Source organism: Melanostigma gelatinosum (genome assembly GCF_949748355.1).
Source record: "Melanostigma gelatinosum genome assembly, chromosome: 18".
Lineage (NCBI taxonomy): Eukaryota > Metazoa > Chordata > Actinopteri > Perciformes > Zoarcidae > Melanostigma > Melanostigma gelatinosum.
In genome coordinates, this window is record NC_136651.1 from 14596654 (window position 1) to 14615846 (window position 19193).

Here is a 19193-nt window from a genome sequence, read left to right on the forward strand (position 1 = left end):
AAACACAGAACTCCAAATTTAAACGTTTCTCATTTATTGCCCTCGCCCTGTTCATGCTAAACAGTTCCCCAGAGTTTAAGACAGATTTGATCACTTCCTGGAACAGGCCAGTTGACACCAGACCGAGGTCTTGGCTGGCTGGAATGACACCAGGAAACGGGTTTTTTGTACCTTGTCTAACAGGAAGTCATTTGTTGAGTGCTGCTCTGCACTGTTGTGTCCTGTTTCACTGCTCGTCTGACAGTTGGCCTGCTCTTAATGAAATGCCTGTTCTTTACTGTATTACAGTTATAATGCAATATGAAAAAACCTGTTCAGGTTGCCGCCTCTCGTCCAATGTCAGCTGGGTTCGGGTCGAGCCCCCCCTCCCACAACCCACAACGCCGTTACAGATAATGTATCGATAATAACAAGAAGAAGCACAGGAGGAAGAGTCACGTGTGTAATTTAAAAGTTCAGGCCCTGTAGGCAGTCGCAGTTTGAATAACTGTCCAATGAAGAGTATAAGACGTAAAAAGCCTACCCGTATTTATCAGCCAGCTCCTTGGCCTGTTTCTCCTGAACCTCCCGCTGGTCGGCCAGGTCGGCCTTGTTTCCTACAAACACAATATCTGGATTCTCACAGTAGGCATTGGCCTGTAGTTGGCCTGGAAATGAAGACAAATACACAACAAATGAGGTGCAAATGTAGAACAGAAAAACTCTGTCTTTGTACAGCTGAATGTGTGACAGGTGTATCCGGGGGAGCTTGAATAAAAGAGAAGACGGCACCGTAGAGGGATGCTTTGATAGACCAATCAGACCTCAAGCTAAAACAAGGCAGATTTCTGAACACACAAAGAAAATGTAAGGTTAGAAACGTACTCATCCAGTTTCTGACATTGAGGAAGCTCTGCTGGCTGGTGAGATCAAACATCAGCAGGAACCCCATGGCATCCCTGAAGAACGCAGTTGTCAGGCTGCGGAACCTGGAACGCACGCACCAAAAGCAAACGATGAACACCACAGCGGAGATCTGAAGACTGAGCTGAACTCTGTGGTTCCTCTCACAGTGCTGAATTACCACAATATAGAAAGTGAACTGAAAAATACAAAAAAAATAATAGAAATCTCTGAAATATCTTCATTTTGAGAATTCAAAATGAAGATATTAAGGCCAACAACAATGTTTTTAGTGCGTCTTTTAGTTTTAGATTGTCTGACTTCTCTTGTTTAAAGTTCTCCTCCAGACATGTTTTTTGTGACATTGAAGATAAAACAGAAAGAATTAGAGTAATCCTTTGTGTCTCATATTGTTCTTCCACAATAAACTCACAAAACAAAAGAATCCAGAATCTTTGAATATGCAAATATTACTCATTTCAAAAGGGTAACTTTTGGACACAAGATGTTGATTGAAGGTGAGCAGAAAGACACTCCTTTTTCAGTGATGACTGTGAAAACAGTTTCACATCCTTCTACAAAGTCAAACCTCCAAGTGAAGTCACAAGAAGCAAAACACACGTTTGAGTGAAAGGTGAACTAAACAGAAACACCTTTTGACCTAAAGAAATGAACGAATATTTTAATATCAACAAGAAAACAAATGACTGTGTGTTACCCTTAGTAACGAACCCAGATAGTTATCAGCTGACTGCTGTTCTCCTCAGCTCTACACAGCGCGTCAGCGTAGTTTAACCAACCCACAACTTTGCCGTTTTGGTTTCCTCTCACCGCTCTAATCAGCCTCATTTTCAGCAGCAGCAAAGTCTTAAAACCCGCTGAACACTCGCTGCTCAGCAGCAAACAGATAGTCAGAGACCAGCTGTGTAGCAGAGTGGAGCATTTAGCAGCTAAAGAGTTGGAGGATACCAAAAACAGAGCTAAAAACAGAGTGAATATTGGACTTGCATTCATCAGGTGGACGCAAACAAGACTCCAAAATAAAAGCGAATATTGCTAATATTCAGACATAAGTCTTAATTGATAAAAACAGTTATGTAATGTATGTTCCGTGGCATGCTGGGCTTCTGGGTGTGACACCAGGACCAAGGAACATGACTCCGTGTAAACATCAATCACTATTCAGCAAATGTGTAATATACGCAAACGCATCAGGATAAAAGCAGCAGATATCAGGGTGTTCTCACAGCAAACAGTCTGACGGACTAATCACACAAGTGGAACGACGCCTGCATTAGAGGATCACCAAGATCAGTTTATGAAAATAGGAATTTGTTCCGTTAGAGCTGAAGAAATGAAGTTAGAATTATGTAACTAACACTGACTCATCCTGCAATGAGTCATCAGGCCTTTACAAACAGATTCAACAGATCGAGGCCAGTTCCAATTAAAGACCACACACACGCACACGACTGACACATGCTGTATAAACAGGCAAAGAGGCGCATAGACACACAAAAAGATACCGATCTGTTTCTCGCTCGAACCCTTCAGTGTGATTATACATGATCGATTTCAGCAATGAGCTTCATCATTTCACCGTCTCTTCTCAAAACTGGATTTGCCGTGAGAGACATTTTGCATTGGGGTTAAAGCCAGTTAAAGCCACGTTTCCCTTAGTTTCCGTAGCCCCACTCAACTTCAGTGGCTGCCGCTTGAAATTAACACTTAATAAACATTTCAATAATGTTAAAGCTACATTCAAAACCCAATATAAGACGAAATTACTGTTAATTAGACTGCATTTGCTACATAAAAAAGCATTTAATCCCATTAAAGATATATTTCCTTCATGGAGATGGAGAGTTTCACCGCCAGACACACGATGACGTGTCCCTCTTGGACACAATGATTCTTTCCCCAGTGTATTGCAAGAGAGGACAGCGAAGACAGGGTTGACTAGCACTGCTGTAGCGATTCTATACAAAAATGAACAACTGTAACTGCAAACTGTAAAAGTCCCGAGGGAAAGAAGGAAACCCAGTCCAGCGTGAGGAGCAGCCCACCTCTCCTGCCCGGCTGTGTCCCAGAGCTGTAGGTGAACCTTGAAGGTTTTCCCTGCGGTCGTTCCATTGGGGTTGGCTGCTGTGTACACCTGAGGAGAGAGAGAGAGAAACAACACGAGTTTAGATTTCATCCATCACATTCTAGCAATTCGTTTTAACTAGGAGGGCCTAATATAATAATAATAATAATAAAATAATGAATCGTCTGTACAGTGACCGTGACGCTGTAATGATGAACTCTTGTGAGCTGCAGCCGGTTGCGTTCGTGTCTCCGCAGGAAGCCTCGGGCGTCATTCACACCTCTCACTTTCCCAGACGATGCACTCTCTCTCTCTCTCTCTTTCAGAGCTGCGTTCACGCCAATCACACTCGGAGCGGTTGGATGAACTCTAGAGTGCTTATAGTTCAGTTTTCTAGGTAATAACTGACTTCAAGTGAGAGGGAAAATGATGACACCTGTACGTCTGACAGTGCGAGTCCTCTGTAGTGGAGCTGGTGCAGCTTGTTATCGGAGCTGAGGATCGCTGGATTCCGACGTTGAGTTTGGGCCACAACTGCACATTTTTGCTGAACATAGTCCCATTTTTCAGCAAAACATACCTTTTTGTTTTTCATTTCATGCAGGTTCAATTCAAGTTAGTCATAATATCATATTTTAGATTTTAGATTCAGCCGATATGTTCACTATATTTAGCTCAGTTTACAGCAGCTGGAGATTTTGCTTCATTACGGCTCATCAGAACTGTCAATCCTGGTTGAAAGGCTCACATGATAAACAAACGGGTCCACATTCATCTTCATTCTCCATTTAAAAGCCCTGAGGAGCACTGAGCTACAGCTGTGATCATACGGTTTATGTTTCCACTCTTGACCCCCTCCCCTCCACACACACACACACACACACACACACACACACACACACACACACACACACACACACACACACACACACACACACACACACACACACACACACACACACACACACACACACACACACACACACACACACACACGTATTTCCCCTGATGAGATTTGAGCAACAGGAATTAAGGTTTTCAACAGGTCTAAGTGACAGTCTAGTGGTAACTCCACCAAAAATACATTTTCTGAGTACATATACTCATATATACAAGTCAAATATAATGATGTCATGATGCGTTCCAATGTAATCGTGTAAAATGTTTGGCGAGAAACTCAAAGAATACAGTTGTCTGAATACAAGATAGATAGACAGATGATGGCCTGTTTAACTTATTAACACCAGCTCCAAGAAGCTTAGAATACATAATTAAAACAACTAATAAGATAGATGACCATACAAATGTAAACGGTAAACATTTAGACTTTTTGACGGTTTACCTTGGCCTGATTAAATCATTTTCCAGACTGTTCCTGTACGTCGATGAAACAACTCTGGAGCCTCAAAACCCAGGGTGTAATCTTTTTTTAAAGAACAAATTAGTTGTTCGGTCTTATTTTCTCTCTTTGCACATTTACTATTGCTCCTTATTAAAGCAAAAATATATTTTTTTTTATCAGTTTACTCGATTAATCGATGGAATAATGGTAGAATACTCAATAACTAAAATAGCTGCCAGCTGCAGCCTTGTAAGAGGTGAGAACCTACCACTCTCTTTTCCCTGAAGTCGATGCCAACTGTGGTGATGAACTTGGGGTTGAACTTGTTGTCTGTGTATCGGTACAGGAAGGTGGTCTTGCCCACGCCGGAGTCCCCCAGGGCAAGGAGCTTTATAAGGTAGTCATAATCCCCATCAGTCATAGTGATGCCCGCAATAAACCTGTGGAGAACAGACAGAGACGCATGTTAACAGACAGAGACCCACAGAGAAACTCCTAGCCAAAGTTAAGTTAATTATAGGCAGGCTGTGTAAGGTGATGAAGATGAATAAAAATAGAAGAAAAGACAAAATTGGACACAGAAACTAACACCGGCATCAGAGGTTTGAGAAGTTCAACAAGCCGATGAATAGAACACACACACGTGATGCGCGATTGAATTATGGAAGTGTGGTCAAAGGGTCGCCCTATCCAGGACAGGACTTACTGGGAAAATGGTTACTGTGTGAGTGTGTGATCATAAAGTGTGGGTGGGAACTAGAGTGTGTGTATATATATCAGAGGATGGGAAAGCAGTAGAAAATTCTCTGTACTGCAAGAACATCAGGTTTATTCCTTCACAGAGTGACAATGTCAGACGTCATCCCAACGATTTGTCAAAGGTGCTGAAGAGAAAGTGCCTCGTAAACGCAGTGTGTCAGTGGAGCTCATAGAGAAAAGGAATGTGGTTTCATGTGAAATTCTTGAACCAAGTGATCACATATCGAGTGAGTTGTAGTCTGGGGTCTGTTTGCCGCATGGCTACATGTGGTATATTTAGAAAGAGGATCACAAGACTCTAATTCACTCAGCTGAGAGGAAGCACTGACACTGTGCCTTATTACGGTGAGGACAGTGAATAACTGGGAGCTGTGATCTCCTCACAATGACCTCAGACAGTACGGTGAGAATCAGACACACTATTCACCAACCAGACTGAAGCAAAGATAGTACGACAGTATCATTTAACAAATGCATTGCCACGCTGATAACTTTGACAACAAAAGCAAAAATGAGCTTCTCTGTGTCGGATTAATGAAGTGAAACCAATATGCAAAGGTTTGCAGAAATGGGCCAGAGTAACGTTGAGTGTGTGAAGAAAAACACTGGTCCTTTCACAAGGTCTACAAAACAGTCCTTATAACTCAGGCTTCCATTAATTGGACACTTTGGCACCACATGACAGTAAACCGAAAAATGTATTTTGTTTTCCTTTCTTCTCTTGCTCTCACACATTTAGCATCCATCAGTCCTGGCTTTGATGAAGCCCCTCTGAGGGTTTGAGGGTCGGATTTAGACAATGGGGAAGGGTGGAGCTCATTGATCTGCTGTCACTGGTGGAAAACCAGGAAGCTTTGTAGTGGGGTCACTCAGTCAGTCATGGTTCCCTGAGGGGTAAAACCGTTAAAAGCAGCTCGATCAGCTGATGACAGACAACAGTACGACTCACAGTCACCAACGAAACAGAACAAAATAAAATGGAACAGAGTCGCAAATTATGCGTGTTCATGTTCTTAGTGGTGCTGGACAATTTTAACATTTGCATTTACTGACCGTCAATCCCAAAGGCTCATGATTGAGTTTACACTGAATCGGCTCTTTCAATCTCATGCATTGGTCCTACACGTGTATACTTTTTTGGCATTCCAGTCTACAATTACCAGATAAATCTCAGATCAAACCGTTTACCCCTTTTGATATATTTACAAAATCCATATATTTTCTCCAGCCTAATAGTTATCATGAGGACATTTCTGCTTTCTTTTATTCATCTTAAGAATATGTCGATGTTTTTAATGGTGTTTGTGTTGTATGTATGTATGTATGTTTTTTTATTTCAAAACAATGTTCAGGGTTTAGGCAGAATGAACGACGAGTTACTTTTAACCTCACGTTACTTCGGCAAAGTTAACCACCAGAATGCGTTTGCAGTTCTTGTTAGCGGTTAGCTTGCTAACAATAGCCAACTAGAGAGATACGCACCAGCATTCTGCATCCATTTGCATTGGCTTTATAGGCATGCAATGATTTAATATACACACAGTTGCCACTTTATTATGTACAACTTGCTCAAACTAAAGCAGTCAAATACAGCAGCTCAGCAAAGAATAATAATAAATGTTACAATTTAAGTGTTTCAGTCGTTGATTCATCTTCATGGACATATTGGACGCTGTAGTTTGTGCTGCTGAACTGTACTGACTTAAATGTTTCTAATAGTTAGCTTAACCTCATATGATTTATTAAAGGGTTGTTATGTTAGACTGCATTATCTTCAGCTCGTCTAATAACACAATGTATACAACTAATAGAACAATTGGTTCACAGCTTTGCAACAATCAGGTGGCAGAGGAAATGTTTTCCCTGGTGTCTGCTAAACCTTCTGTCTCAATAACAAGAAAGAACAAAAGCATAAAACACACAGAGACATTAAAAAGGTATCCGCTGTCTCTCTCTCTCTCTCACACAAAAAGAGACTGGGAGGAAACAAACAGAAAACAAGAGAAACAAAGAGAGGAGTCTGTAAGAGTCCAGTCCTGCTGCAAAGAGAAGAGATGATTTGAGAGTTTGTATGAGTTAACCTCATCAGCATCTCTATCAGAAGATCTATCAGGAAGTTGTGTTTTGCTCTTCCGCCGCCGTTATCCCTTACATCTGTGATATTAAAGAAACTGATGTCACAGCTTTCAGTCGGAATGATTCACAAACAGTCTGCAGCTTTTTAAACTAACAGAGATTTATAGTTATGGGTTATCTATTAAAGGCCTGTGTTGTAAAATGTATGAGAATTCGTCTCGGGTTATATGACCACATTGAGACACATTCTACATGAACATGTACCGTATATCCACTCTGCAAAGCAGACATTTTTTGGTCAGATTTCTTTTATCAAAAAGAAACTAAACTCTACTTTTACATCTGAAGCATCAGAAAGGAAACGGCATCTTCCTCCACATCTGCCCCTTTATGATGTCACTGACCGGCCTTTAGAGCTTCAGCACGATGGCTGAGGACACAACAGAATACTGACTTACTGTTCTGGAAAAACTCGTCCTCTCAAATGTTTGTCTTGCACTCTTACATGACAGAAAGACAAACAGACTGTTGTCTACAAAACGCACAAGCAAACAAGACTAAGCGTCAACAGATGTGCTCGCTCTCTGAGGGTGTACTTGGGCATGTGAACATGATCGCAATGACAATGTATATTATGTTCCCTGGCCTGGCTCACTATTACACGGATTACATATAAATTGATATCGTGGGTTGTATCCAGTATATTGCATTACTTTTCACAGGTATACGAACATTTGCACACATGTACACACATGCATCGCATGGTAGTGTCACACTGGCACACAACGGCGAAGACGGTAACATCCCAGCCCCACACACACACACACACACACCACATGTCGTTGGTGTTTAATTACAGTAAAAATGTGTATTATGACCTGCTTAACTTCCTAACACTAGTTTTAAGCAATCCTATGATACATAATTAAAACTACTGGCGCCAAGATTTTTTTTGAATACAAAATACAATCATTTATTTCCTAAAAACTTGTGTGTTTTATGCAAAAAACCCTTGAAGGTGACACTAGCAAAGTAAACGATGTTTTGCACTAGTTCAGGGATGGTTGATTTTTCAGGACAGTGAAAAGCGTGAGTCTGGGTCCTTGTAAGCCTGAGTAAATATAAGAGTCACCTGTTGACAAAATGACTATAATAGTTTCAGTTTATGCTAAACAAGTAATAAATAGAAGTTAATCGATACATGTGTTTTGGTTGTAGTTACTTTTTAACCACAGAGGTGAAAAACCTAAAAAAGGTCAAAGGATTCATTTTCTTAAATTCACCTGACAGACCCCGAGTTGTATTTCATGTGCTGTTCTAAACAGACTTAGATCTATTACACACTGTGCATTCAATATGAAAAACGTTCAGATTGTGTGGAGGTTTACAGCATGTTTGCAGCAATGACGCACAAATACGACTCCCATACGAGATGAGAATTCAAACCTTCTGACCTCAGCAAGCTGGCGTCACAGCGTAACAGTTTTGAAAATGTAAAAGACTGGATGTACTTATTTTTGTCATTTATTTTTGCCAAGACAGAAGTCCTGGTCTTGAACACCTTTCAGAAGAACGACTCACTACTAACTAAGTCAGCCACTATAAATCTTTTATTTGACTGCGTCTTGAGCAACATGTAAAGCCATGTTTTTATCAAATGAGTAATAACTCCAGAATGAGACAGCATCTATCATTCAGTTACACATTGAGAGTTAGGCATACTCTCACATCTTTGCAGCTTGATAATTGTAATACCTTGATTACTTGTGCACTACAATACAAATAACGATCAGTTTACTCATCATGGGCAATAACACCGACCAGAACAAAGCTTTTTTCAATGTTATCACCCAAATCGTGGCTATATTGCAATGGATTACCAGATATAGTGTTCACTAATTTAGCTTAGCGTACTAGCATGCTGACATTATTGTGGTGTTAATGCTTATGTCCCATCAGCCTTTTATTTCCCAAATCTGAAAAGCACGATCTGCTTTTTGCATAGAACATGCTTCACAAATTAACTATCATTATAATTATCATAAAAACTTCAGTCCTGGAAAAAGTAAGAGGGACGGTGAAAGGAAAATGATTATTCATTTCTTTATGAAATTGTTTTTCTAGACCATTATACGAAGGAGGGAAAGAACGAAACAACAGCATATACTTACCTCAATGCCTTCTGTTCCTCATCTACAAATTACTGCTGATGAGAAAAGAGGGTGTTGTGTCTTTGGGGTTCATTAGATATTTATACATAATGCAACGTTGATCCTTTAAATAAAGCAATAAATAATTCATATCAGTGTAATGCGGTTTAATCCAAATCTAAGTAAGACTTCCAAACGAAATGTTTCCTCTCACAAAACTAGATGGCTCTGTTGTAGAGTGCACAACAACGCGTTTTGGTTTTTAGATTTTTGGAGGATTTTGAGGTGAGTCTAGAAACAAGACATCAGATAAAGTCATCATCAGTCAATCTGTTTCAGGTGGGTTTTTAAGTTACAGATTTCAGTTCTGGTTTGCAGTACCTGTAGCTACTGGTGGCACTACAAAGTGCATTTTTATACTCTAGGTCGCAGAATTCTGCTAGAAATGATACACGTCATGACCACTGGGTGCAGAACTAAGCAACCACTCTGTCAGAAATACAACACATGCAAGAAAAACAGCAAAAAAGAGCTCATTGACTCATACAAATGACATAATCTGCTGCTCTAAAAGTCACCCACGGTTTGCCAGTTGAACACTTTTAAGGAGAAGCAGCAGCAGTAAGAAAAGTTGGTTTGCATCATCAGTAATTCATACAGCTCTGATATGGCTGCAGGAGAGGTCTTCATGATGCGAGACGCTTCTATGAATTAGACAGAATTGCTAAAAGTAACATTTAAGTGCATGCATTGTTACCAATGAATTCCTTGCGCGCGTTACGGCAATTTGAATCACGCACTGGAATGGCGGACTACGCCACTAGGAATGAAGAATGCACATAGAGGTATTTGCAAAATGTAAATCCAAAAATGGTATTTGAAATAATGAAAATCTCACGGATCATAACTTCAACATATGAAGTCAAAAGCATCACGGTTGCTTGCATTTCAGATACGGTTGCTTGTATTTTCCCAAACTGCGGTTTAAAAACTTTTGTTCCCCAAGAATCTAATATATATTAAAAGGTCAGCAGACATTTGTCAGAGACCTTTATGTCTGACCGGGGCCGCTGAATCATCTTAAACAGGTCAGACAACTGATTTGTTTTCCTTCCATTCTGCTGAGGGCCTTTGCTGTCGTTAAACAAATCTATTCTCCAGAGTCGACGATCAATAACCGCTAACATGGATGAGGATTGACCCTTGATTATCTCATTTGTCCAGACATCCTCCAGGTTCACCTCTCGGATTGTTCGAAACCTTTCAGACCCACTTAGCAAAGCGCCGAGGCTAATTCGATACGGCACAACAGAGAGATCACTGAAGTGAGCCTAAACAGCAGCTGGGTGGCCTGTTGTGTACAAAAACCTCAATTACTACTATTACCTCGAGCTATGCGTATAAAGTCACGAATAAGCCGTCCTCTGCATGCACAAAGAGATGCTTTTATCCACCCAGGTTCTCCTTTCGGTCACTGGTTTTAAAGAGGGACCAGAGTCTGATTACATTCATGAGTCCATTGGCTTATTGACTCAAAACCCGATCAGATACGACACACTCGACTCAGGTGTAAGGTATCTATTTATTTATCCACCTGTGAGACCCACCAGGACTTCCTCAATCTCTCCTTAATCCCACAACAGGAGGTGGGCTAACGTCTGTACAGACAGCACACACAGCTGGATCCGAAAGGGCAGGATGGATATAGGAATACGGGGCGGCAGAAGAGAATCGATGAGGAGGTCAATACTGCAGGTCTAAAGCAAGGCACTAACACTGGCAGGCTGGTGGTTCACTTCTGGAGTTCTTGAGTTCACTGGGATATTATGGAAAAAGTGGCAGATTTACATGTATCGTCTCGTGGATATTCTTGATCTCCAAGGGATGAATCCTAAAGGATTTTGATGACCCCCCCGACCTTTTTATCTAGCGCCATCATGTGGTCAAAAACATCTATAGCCTACAGCCATGCTAGCGGCTCAGGGAGGCTGTACTTATACAGTTAAAGTGTTTTATTTATTTATGTCCACTCTGAACAACTACACATAAAGACCGGTGACTGATTGATTGCGTTTACAGTACTGCAGTAGAAACAAAACCCGTGACATTTCCATCTAAACCAATATGTTCTGCTGGTCTCTGTCCGAGGTCGATCTAACACAGCAGCGATCCAGCTCACAACAGGCCATGAAAGATTTTCCATTTTTTCAGTCTGGTACTTCTCTGCCGCCGAACAGGAAGTGATGGCTTTAATGATTTCTTTGCAATACTACAGAATTGTTAAGAACTATTATGTGGTTCTCATGCACAGTGATAGTGCCACCTCCAGAAACCCAAACTGCACGACAGAAAATGCAAAGTAGAAGATGTCACATGTTCCCTTTATTTTGAAGTGATTTTTGGGAAGTGAAGTGCAATTGAATCCCTAAGATGCTAAAATGGAGACCGAAAACACGAAAGAGGCACCAACAAGTTTAAATTCTGACGACAGAAATCGACACGACAGTCCGCAAAATAGTTTTACCTGAGAATACCAACTGCTCTATTGGTCTTTTTGAACTACAAATAGGCCCAGTCCATGAGTGGTGTTAGATATGCACCATTTTTAGCTGGAAAAATACAAAACAGCAAAGAGGGACAAAATAATTGATGAATATAGGCTAGGAAATTATGTATTTTGCCAACCTGGAACCAGATCCAAAATAGAATTGGCTTTCAGACTGTAACAAGTAGCCAATTAGTTGACAGGGAAGATGGATCCGGTTCATTTCGTTCACCCACGATTAGCAAAACACCAATAAACGACTCTTTACTTTTGTTTTCCACTCAGCTCGTTTCTCCTTTTCCTTGAGTCTACTGTTTTATTGCTTATTGAGTTGGAGGTCATGTGATCTGTCAGCTGACTGAATGTGTGGTCCCATTGTTGGCCCCAGGACAGTAAAACGCACAGCGTCATTATCAGGTGGCGAGCCCACCCTGCTCTCTGGTGTCTCCTGGGTCCTGAAGCAAAAAATGTATTTAGCACAATCATCAACTGGCATCAACACTTCTGGATGTATACCGATTGTCTACACATGCTGTTCTTGCTTTTTAATGATTGTAACAGTGAATAAAGACCTACCCTGCCTCCAAAAAATATTAATTTTGGTCAAATTAAGCTTCTTTCCTTCAAAACCTCTGCCTTGAAATGCTCTCTTCACAAGTCTTTATGAACATATTTTGTACATCATCTTCCACCTCATCATAGACAGTAAATTATAAAAAAAAAAAAAAACGTGAATGTTCCATCTTCAGTCTTAAGTCTTTATCAAGTGAAAATAGCATCAATAATATGAAATTCATTAAGAATGTTCAAGTTTAACATGAAGTATTGAATAGAGATTACATTTCACAATAATGTAGTCAGTTGCTACAATAATATTCTATTTATTATGCCTCCAACATAAAATAGAATCAGTGACTGCAGTGCTGCTGCAGATGTAGAGCAGTTGATGCTGATGTAGCGCTCTGTGGCCACTGGCCTCGTTTTACCATACTACACTTACTACCCACAGGAAATGGTTTCAAAACCACACCGCCCACAGCATCGGCAAAACCCATTTTCAGGCAAACAGAACCACAAACAGGACATGGTCACAGTGTGAATCCTGAAAATGTAAAGAAGTGTAACTTGTTAATTTACTACTTCATGAAGAAAACAGACTTAACTTCTCCATTGTTGATTTTAACGCTGACTAAAATCCGTTTTTACAGCCATTTAGTCTCGTCCAGCTGCTTTATGCATGTTATGTATTTTATGATCTTACTGATGCTTCCTGTTTCTGTGATTGTGCAAACTGTTCACGTAGTCTGCTGCTGTATGGCCCCGTCAGCGGCAAGTTAAGATTGTGGGAGGGCAAATTAGTGAAAAAAAACTCCACTATGCGATGTCTTTTTCAAGAACAAACACACGTCTCTATTCTCCACTGGGAATAGACAGAAGGGAGTTACACTCCACCAATATGTCACATGTCTGACTCGGTAAACACAGATGCAGAGAGGACAGAGTGGGGTGATGGAACTTAAAGCTGACACTTTGGTTTACGGCTATGTTTTGTTATGCTCATCATTCACTGACAGATGACAGTTTACAGTTGTATCAGTCCTCGGCCAAGACATAAAGTATGGGTCTTTTAGAGCATTAGTGTTGGATAGTTAGTTTATATTATTTGCCTTTTTCTTAATTATTGATTCAAGCCTAGGTAGACAAAATAAACCTGGTCTTTTCTAGAATATTAGTAAAGCTGGTGTTTTAAGTAAGTGTATAAGTAAAGGAAGTAAACATTGCATAATAATAATTAACATAAAATAGGTTTGTATTATAATTTAGTGCCTCAAAGTTTATCCAAGAGCAAGATATCAATAGGATCATGTTTCAGTGTTTTATTACCACAGGGTGTTTCATAGACTTGAAATAAACACTTATGAAATATTATTTTCAAAATGGCTTCTGTATTTTGCATGCGTGCCTTCGTCAAACATTTACCTCAGAATCTCCTCTGCTATAAATCATGAAAAAAGGGACACTGATACGAGAGCAATTCCACAAAGACACTTTCCGTCACATCCAGTGAACCCTGCAGCTAATTACTGTTTCCTAACATCTTACAGACTGTACATGACATAATTTCCCCTCTGTAGTCAAACCGGCTTTAAGAGAATGCTATTTCAACGGAGCTAGTGGGCTGTTTCTTCTACACACACTGTTGGACTTTCAGTCCAATTCAAAAGTCACATTCACAAAGTGTTCAGTGAAAGGAAAGTGTGCCCTGGATGATAATTAAATACATAAAACATCAAAGTACCTGACAAGAGTACAAAGTCTGCTGATTTGTTTAATTGAGCGAGTCTGCTATGTGTCGTTTCTGGTGAAATGAGCTTTAGAACGTTAAAGGTGCCTAAAAAAGGGAAAGATCTAGTGGAGTAACCCGAGTCTACCTGAGCATAGGATGAAGTCACTTCCCTGTGTGCGTTGTTATCCGAGCTTCTTGTTTCTTTGTTGACATAGCCGGGCCAGCAGCGCATGCTTTTGGTGCATGTTAGTGCATGTGATACGCGCTCACGCACCTGCGGCATCCCAAATGACAGCCTATAGTTACGGGAGCACCCACCCACTGGTTCCCCTTCAGGTTAACACTGTTAGCACTGTCAGCTGCAAGCCCATCGCTTCCGACTGAAAACGTAGATCCTTCAAAATTGCTCCAAATTATTTTATTTCTCATTCAATAAAATAAGGTGCTCAGCGAATACCTGAAGCGGCTGGCCATTGTTGTATTCAGAAAACGTAACTGGAGTAAATCGTTAATTTGACGTGGACACTTTTCAGTGTTGGTATAAGAAAAATTTGGTGGTTGTTTTTGGGATAGACTCAAAATAAACATTGATTGAAGGAACATTACATTGACACTACAATGCTAAACAATAGAGGGCTATATCACAGGGGAATAAGTCATCCGGCTCTGGCTGTAAAACAGTATGTGTTGGTAGAATACATGTATTGTTGAAACTTTAAGATATGACTGAGGAATTTAAATCCCTTTTCTGGCTGCTGTATCATCTATAAGTCTGTAGAACACATGCTTACGTTTGATCATCTTTATTTTCTATTTTTTATTGATTTTAAGGAAACAATGCGTCTGTGAAGGTATCGTGACATTGGCTGTAGTTGATCTTTATCTTATAAATAAATAAAAAGGCTGAAAAGATACACATCTATTGCGCGTAATGATAAAGGATTGACGGAATATTTGGTTAAACCGCTCCTTGTTTCGGATTACACAAAACAACTTGTTTAAAATGGATAAATAACAACAACCAGAAGTCAAACTGGTTTTCTGAACTCTAAATTGATCAAAAACAAGTGTCAGTAGAAAACAACAGCTGCTGTTGATGCTTTCCTTCAGAACATCACCACCATCATGAGACTGAGCATGAGAGTAAATTCATGATTCCAGATAACAAGTGGCCTGGATGATGCAGCTGAGCGCAACACGGAAACAGTTATCAGCTTGTAGGAAAAGGTGTGATCACATTCCACAGCTACAGATGCGGCCGCTTTATTTCCCTGTAAAAAACTTTTCTTTCAAATGTCGACTCTGCATCTTCCCATATCGCCCTGCAGCCCGTCACATGCCTTCTAAAGTCAGCAAACACCTCTGACATGTACTCGACAAACTGGTCAAACAAAGCTGAGCGTCTGAGCGTCTTACCTCTCAGTGGCTCCTTAGATGATTCCACAGTGTGAGATCTTGAGAGAGATACGAGCCGTCCAGAGCAGCTGACTAGCAGCCCTGCAGCAACACCCACTGACCGACTGACTTAATGACCAAATGACCGACTGACAGAGTGACTGAAGGGAAGACTGACTGAATGAGTGGGAGGCTGGATGACTGGATGACTGACTGCTGTTCAGCTGAAGGCAGCGGAGCAGAGAGCCACTCCCCTCGCTCACCAGCTGACTCGCTGCCTGGCTGGAGGGACAGATGGATGACTAGTCTAATGCCTCTGCCTGACTGAAATGTCTTATTAAATAACTGAATGAAAGACTGACCAAGAAACTGACCAACTGACAGGACAAATTATTTACTGAATAAATGACTAAACATAAATGGTAAACTGCCCAAATACCAGTGCTCGCTGGTAAACAGACTAGTTAGTTACCTACTGAGGTCCAGATGCAGTTTTGAGGGTTTCTCTCTTTCTGCTACTCCTCCTTCCTTCTCTGCTATATTCTGCTTCTATGTTCCTCTGTGTGTTAAAAGGGTGGGGCTGAGCTACAGTGAGCTAGTTCTGTACACACACACTCTCTTATCAGGTACAGCAGTACAGCCTCAGATCGTGCTGGTGGAGGATACTGTGTATTTGTGTGTATGCATGTGTAGTTCGCAGTAGTAAAACAGGAAGTAGGTAAAAAATTACAGCCCGGTGCAAATCCTTAAGCAGAGTAAATACATTATCGGTCCTCCTAAGCCCAAACAAAACTAGGTCTTCTCTTTGTAATAAGCATATTTGCAACTAAAGAATGGATGGTGAATAAACTAAAATAAATATTAGTTATTAATTGGAGCATGTAGGCGGAGCTGCACGTTGTCCTACTGTAGCATTGTACTTCAAAGTAAGTTTGTTTTTAATGCAAAACTCAATACACCGTCTCCTGGAAGATTTCACTGTTACATCGCAGTTTCAGTAAATATTATAATAATAATGATAATATACTTTGTGGTTGTTTTTTAAGGGTATGTTAGATTTAATTATATTACTTATTCATGTACTGCTTTTATAAAAGTACTGCATTTCCTTTGTGTCAGAATTCGTTTTTTAAAGTTATTATACGGCTACTTGGGCTAAGACACCATTTAACTAGAAAACCATAGTTAGGGTTTGGCTCCGCCCACTGATATTCAGGAGCCAATGAGCATATTACTACTTCCACAGCAGTTCTGCCCAGCTACAACCCGTTCCATCGCTTTCGGTCTGACCTGAGCAACACAGCAGCCGCGTGTGTTCGGGAAAACAGAGTTAAGGGCTTTTAACATCAGAGTGTGCAACGCTATCTATGGGGCGTCTGAACAATAGGCAGTCCCCACAAAAGGCACTGTTTGCAGCAATTCCATTAAAATTAATTGATTTTGCTGCACAATGTCACTCTTTTCAGTCATGCGGCACTTAACTGAACCTTAAGCCTCAAGTCTTTCGTTCATTTTCTCTGGTATCGCAAAAATAATGAAGAAATGAGCACAGGAGCTGCCGACATCCATTGAATAGGACACAAGCACACCTCGCTGTAAGTCCTTTGTATTTCATAATGCATCGGGGGAATTCCCTCATTCATGTGCTGATGCGCATACATCTCAGATTTTTTGTGTCCGTCCGTCGTCCGTCCGTCCGATTTTTACTTTGTGCAGGAGACATTCAAACTGGTGTTACTGGACAGATATGGTTGAAAAAGGTTAAATAATTGATGAGAACATATCTCCTGTACCCTCTCAGCGGGTTTGGAGTCTATATGTGTCCAGGCGACGAAGCATCATGCAGCTCATGTTGGTGACCTTTTAGGCCTTTAAAGGCCACCTTACCACAACACCGACAGTTACCATGACAAAATAACATCCATCACTGACGGTGGGAGACAATACTCTGTTAACTGTTCATTTCTCTCTGGTCTCTTTTATTCGATGATACCAGGCTTGATCTAGGTGTCAGGAACAGATCACCTCACCCATTATGAATTATCTCTGAGAGCTTCTGCTTTCACACCACGTTGTCATCCATCTTGGTGCGCTGTGCCTTCTCTTGTATAGAAGACTGTTACATTTAAACAAAAATGTAATCACACTCCACTCAACAGCTCAGCTATTTAATCCAACAGTCTCGTTTATTACCAAGCACATACCATTATTATACCATTATTTGTAGAAAAAGCTTTAACGTTACCTCTTGAAACTGAAAGGTGTAGGTTTGCTCAGTAAAAAGCACCATTCACTCAAACAGCAGCAGACTAGTCTGGGGGAGTATTGTTGGCGGCGTCGGCAGGACAGTGACATCACCCCATGTCAAGGATAGTTCTGTCTTTCATTGTGTTCCACATGATTTGTTTAACAGGAAAATGCACTGAGTGCATGCAGGGACAAGAAAAGCCACTGGACCAAACCATGGATTTACTGAGACAACACAACCACTCACATCACTGACTTTAGTTGTTTCTTCTTCATTGCTAAAGCCCTTATAGAGATGTTACACATGCACGTGTCCGTGTCTTTCCTTCCATCAAATCAGCATCAACAGCAGCACCAGACTCTGGCCCCCGACCGTAGCAGAGATGCTCTGAAACATTTACAATCCCTCAACCCACATTGGCTGAATGTGAAAAGGGCAACGGCGTCCAATCCAGTCTGCATTTCACTTTGACATTAAGTGTAAACATCCTCCGAGTCGGGGACCGCAATTCCAGCAATTCCCAGTGGACCAGAGAGACGTTTTTAAAAATGAATTGTGTTAATATATTGGATGGGTCTAACTGGTACAGAAGAAAGACGTACAGCTGACATGGAGATGGAACTGAGTTCACAGTAAGCACTAATGCGAACAACAAAGATACAAACATTGATTTTTATGGAAATTAACTGGACCCAATGAAACCAGAGGACCAAGGAAGTAAAACTAATAACTTATTTTGGAAATGCTAAGGAAGAATGTGAGGGATAATGATTTTGTACTAAGAGGTGTAAAGCAGGCCAAGGACCGGTCATTTCAGGATCAAAACAAACTCTTCTTGATTCAACTAAACTCATCTGCTGAAGTGAACTCTCAGCTGAGCTGAAGGTGGAAAACAATGGGGCAGTCATGCAAATTCCATTACAGCCCTGTTAAAAACACTGAAAGAATGTCCTCTCCTATCTAAAATTATTAACCCAGAGACACTCAGCAGAACACAACAACAGAGTCTGTCTCCTAAGAGTTTGACAGCTTGCAAGGTCACCAGTTCAAATCCCAGCATGAAGACGAAGCTGCTTCCTACAAACAGCAGAAAAAACAGGGAGTATTCTTTTGTCATTAACTGTATTTAGAAAACATACACTTAACATTACAAACCATCCAATGTTTCCGGTTATTACACTTGTAATGTAGTATCACACTAATTCACACCCATATCAGACACAGTATGTGCCATACCAGCCCGTTCGCATTCGCAGGCTGTGACTGGGAGAGTCTGACTGAGATAGGAAGCGTTGACATTTTGAGATATTCCAGAGATGATGAAAGGGTGCTTTGGTGATGCTGCTAAGGTGTAATTAAAAATAAAAATTGGTGTCAATCATAATTTCGAGGTGATTTTTAGCCGTGCTAGCCGCATGGCTCC

At 40.8% G+C, this 19193-nt stretch overlaps 1 protein-coding gene across 2 annotated transcripts in view; it reads right to left on the reverse strand.

The window, feature by feature from the left end:
- The window catches only part of LOC306792230 (ras-related protein Rab-27B-like), a 36826-nt gene that overhangs the window by 5411 nt on the left and 12222 nt on the right, over positions 1-19193 (reverse strand). The window contains exons 1-5 of one of the 2 annotated variants that reach the window (XM_079289296.1): positions 15544-15687; positions 4579-4750; positions 2949-3037; positions 865-968; positions 524-647 (exon numbers count right to left, since the gene is read on the reverse strand). In XM_079289296.1, the coding sequence (XP_079145422.1) occupies positions 524-647; positions 865-968; positions 2949-3037; positions 4579-4731 (470 nt within the window). In that variant the 5' untranslated portion in view covers positions 4732-4750; positions 15544-15687. Of the gene's footprint in view, positions 1-523; positions 648-864; positions 969-2948; positions 3038-4578; positions 4751-15543; positions 15688-19193 lie in introns of those variants that run through there. The other variant, XM_079289295.1, reaches the window with a different exon arrangement.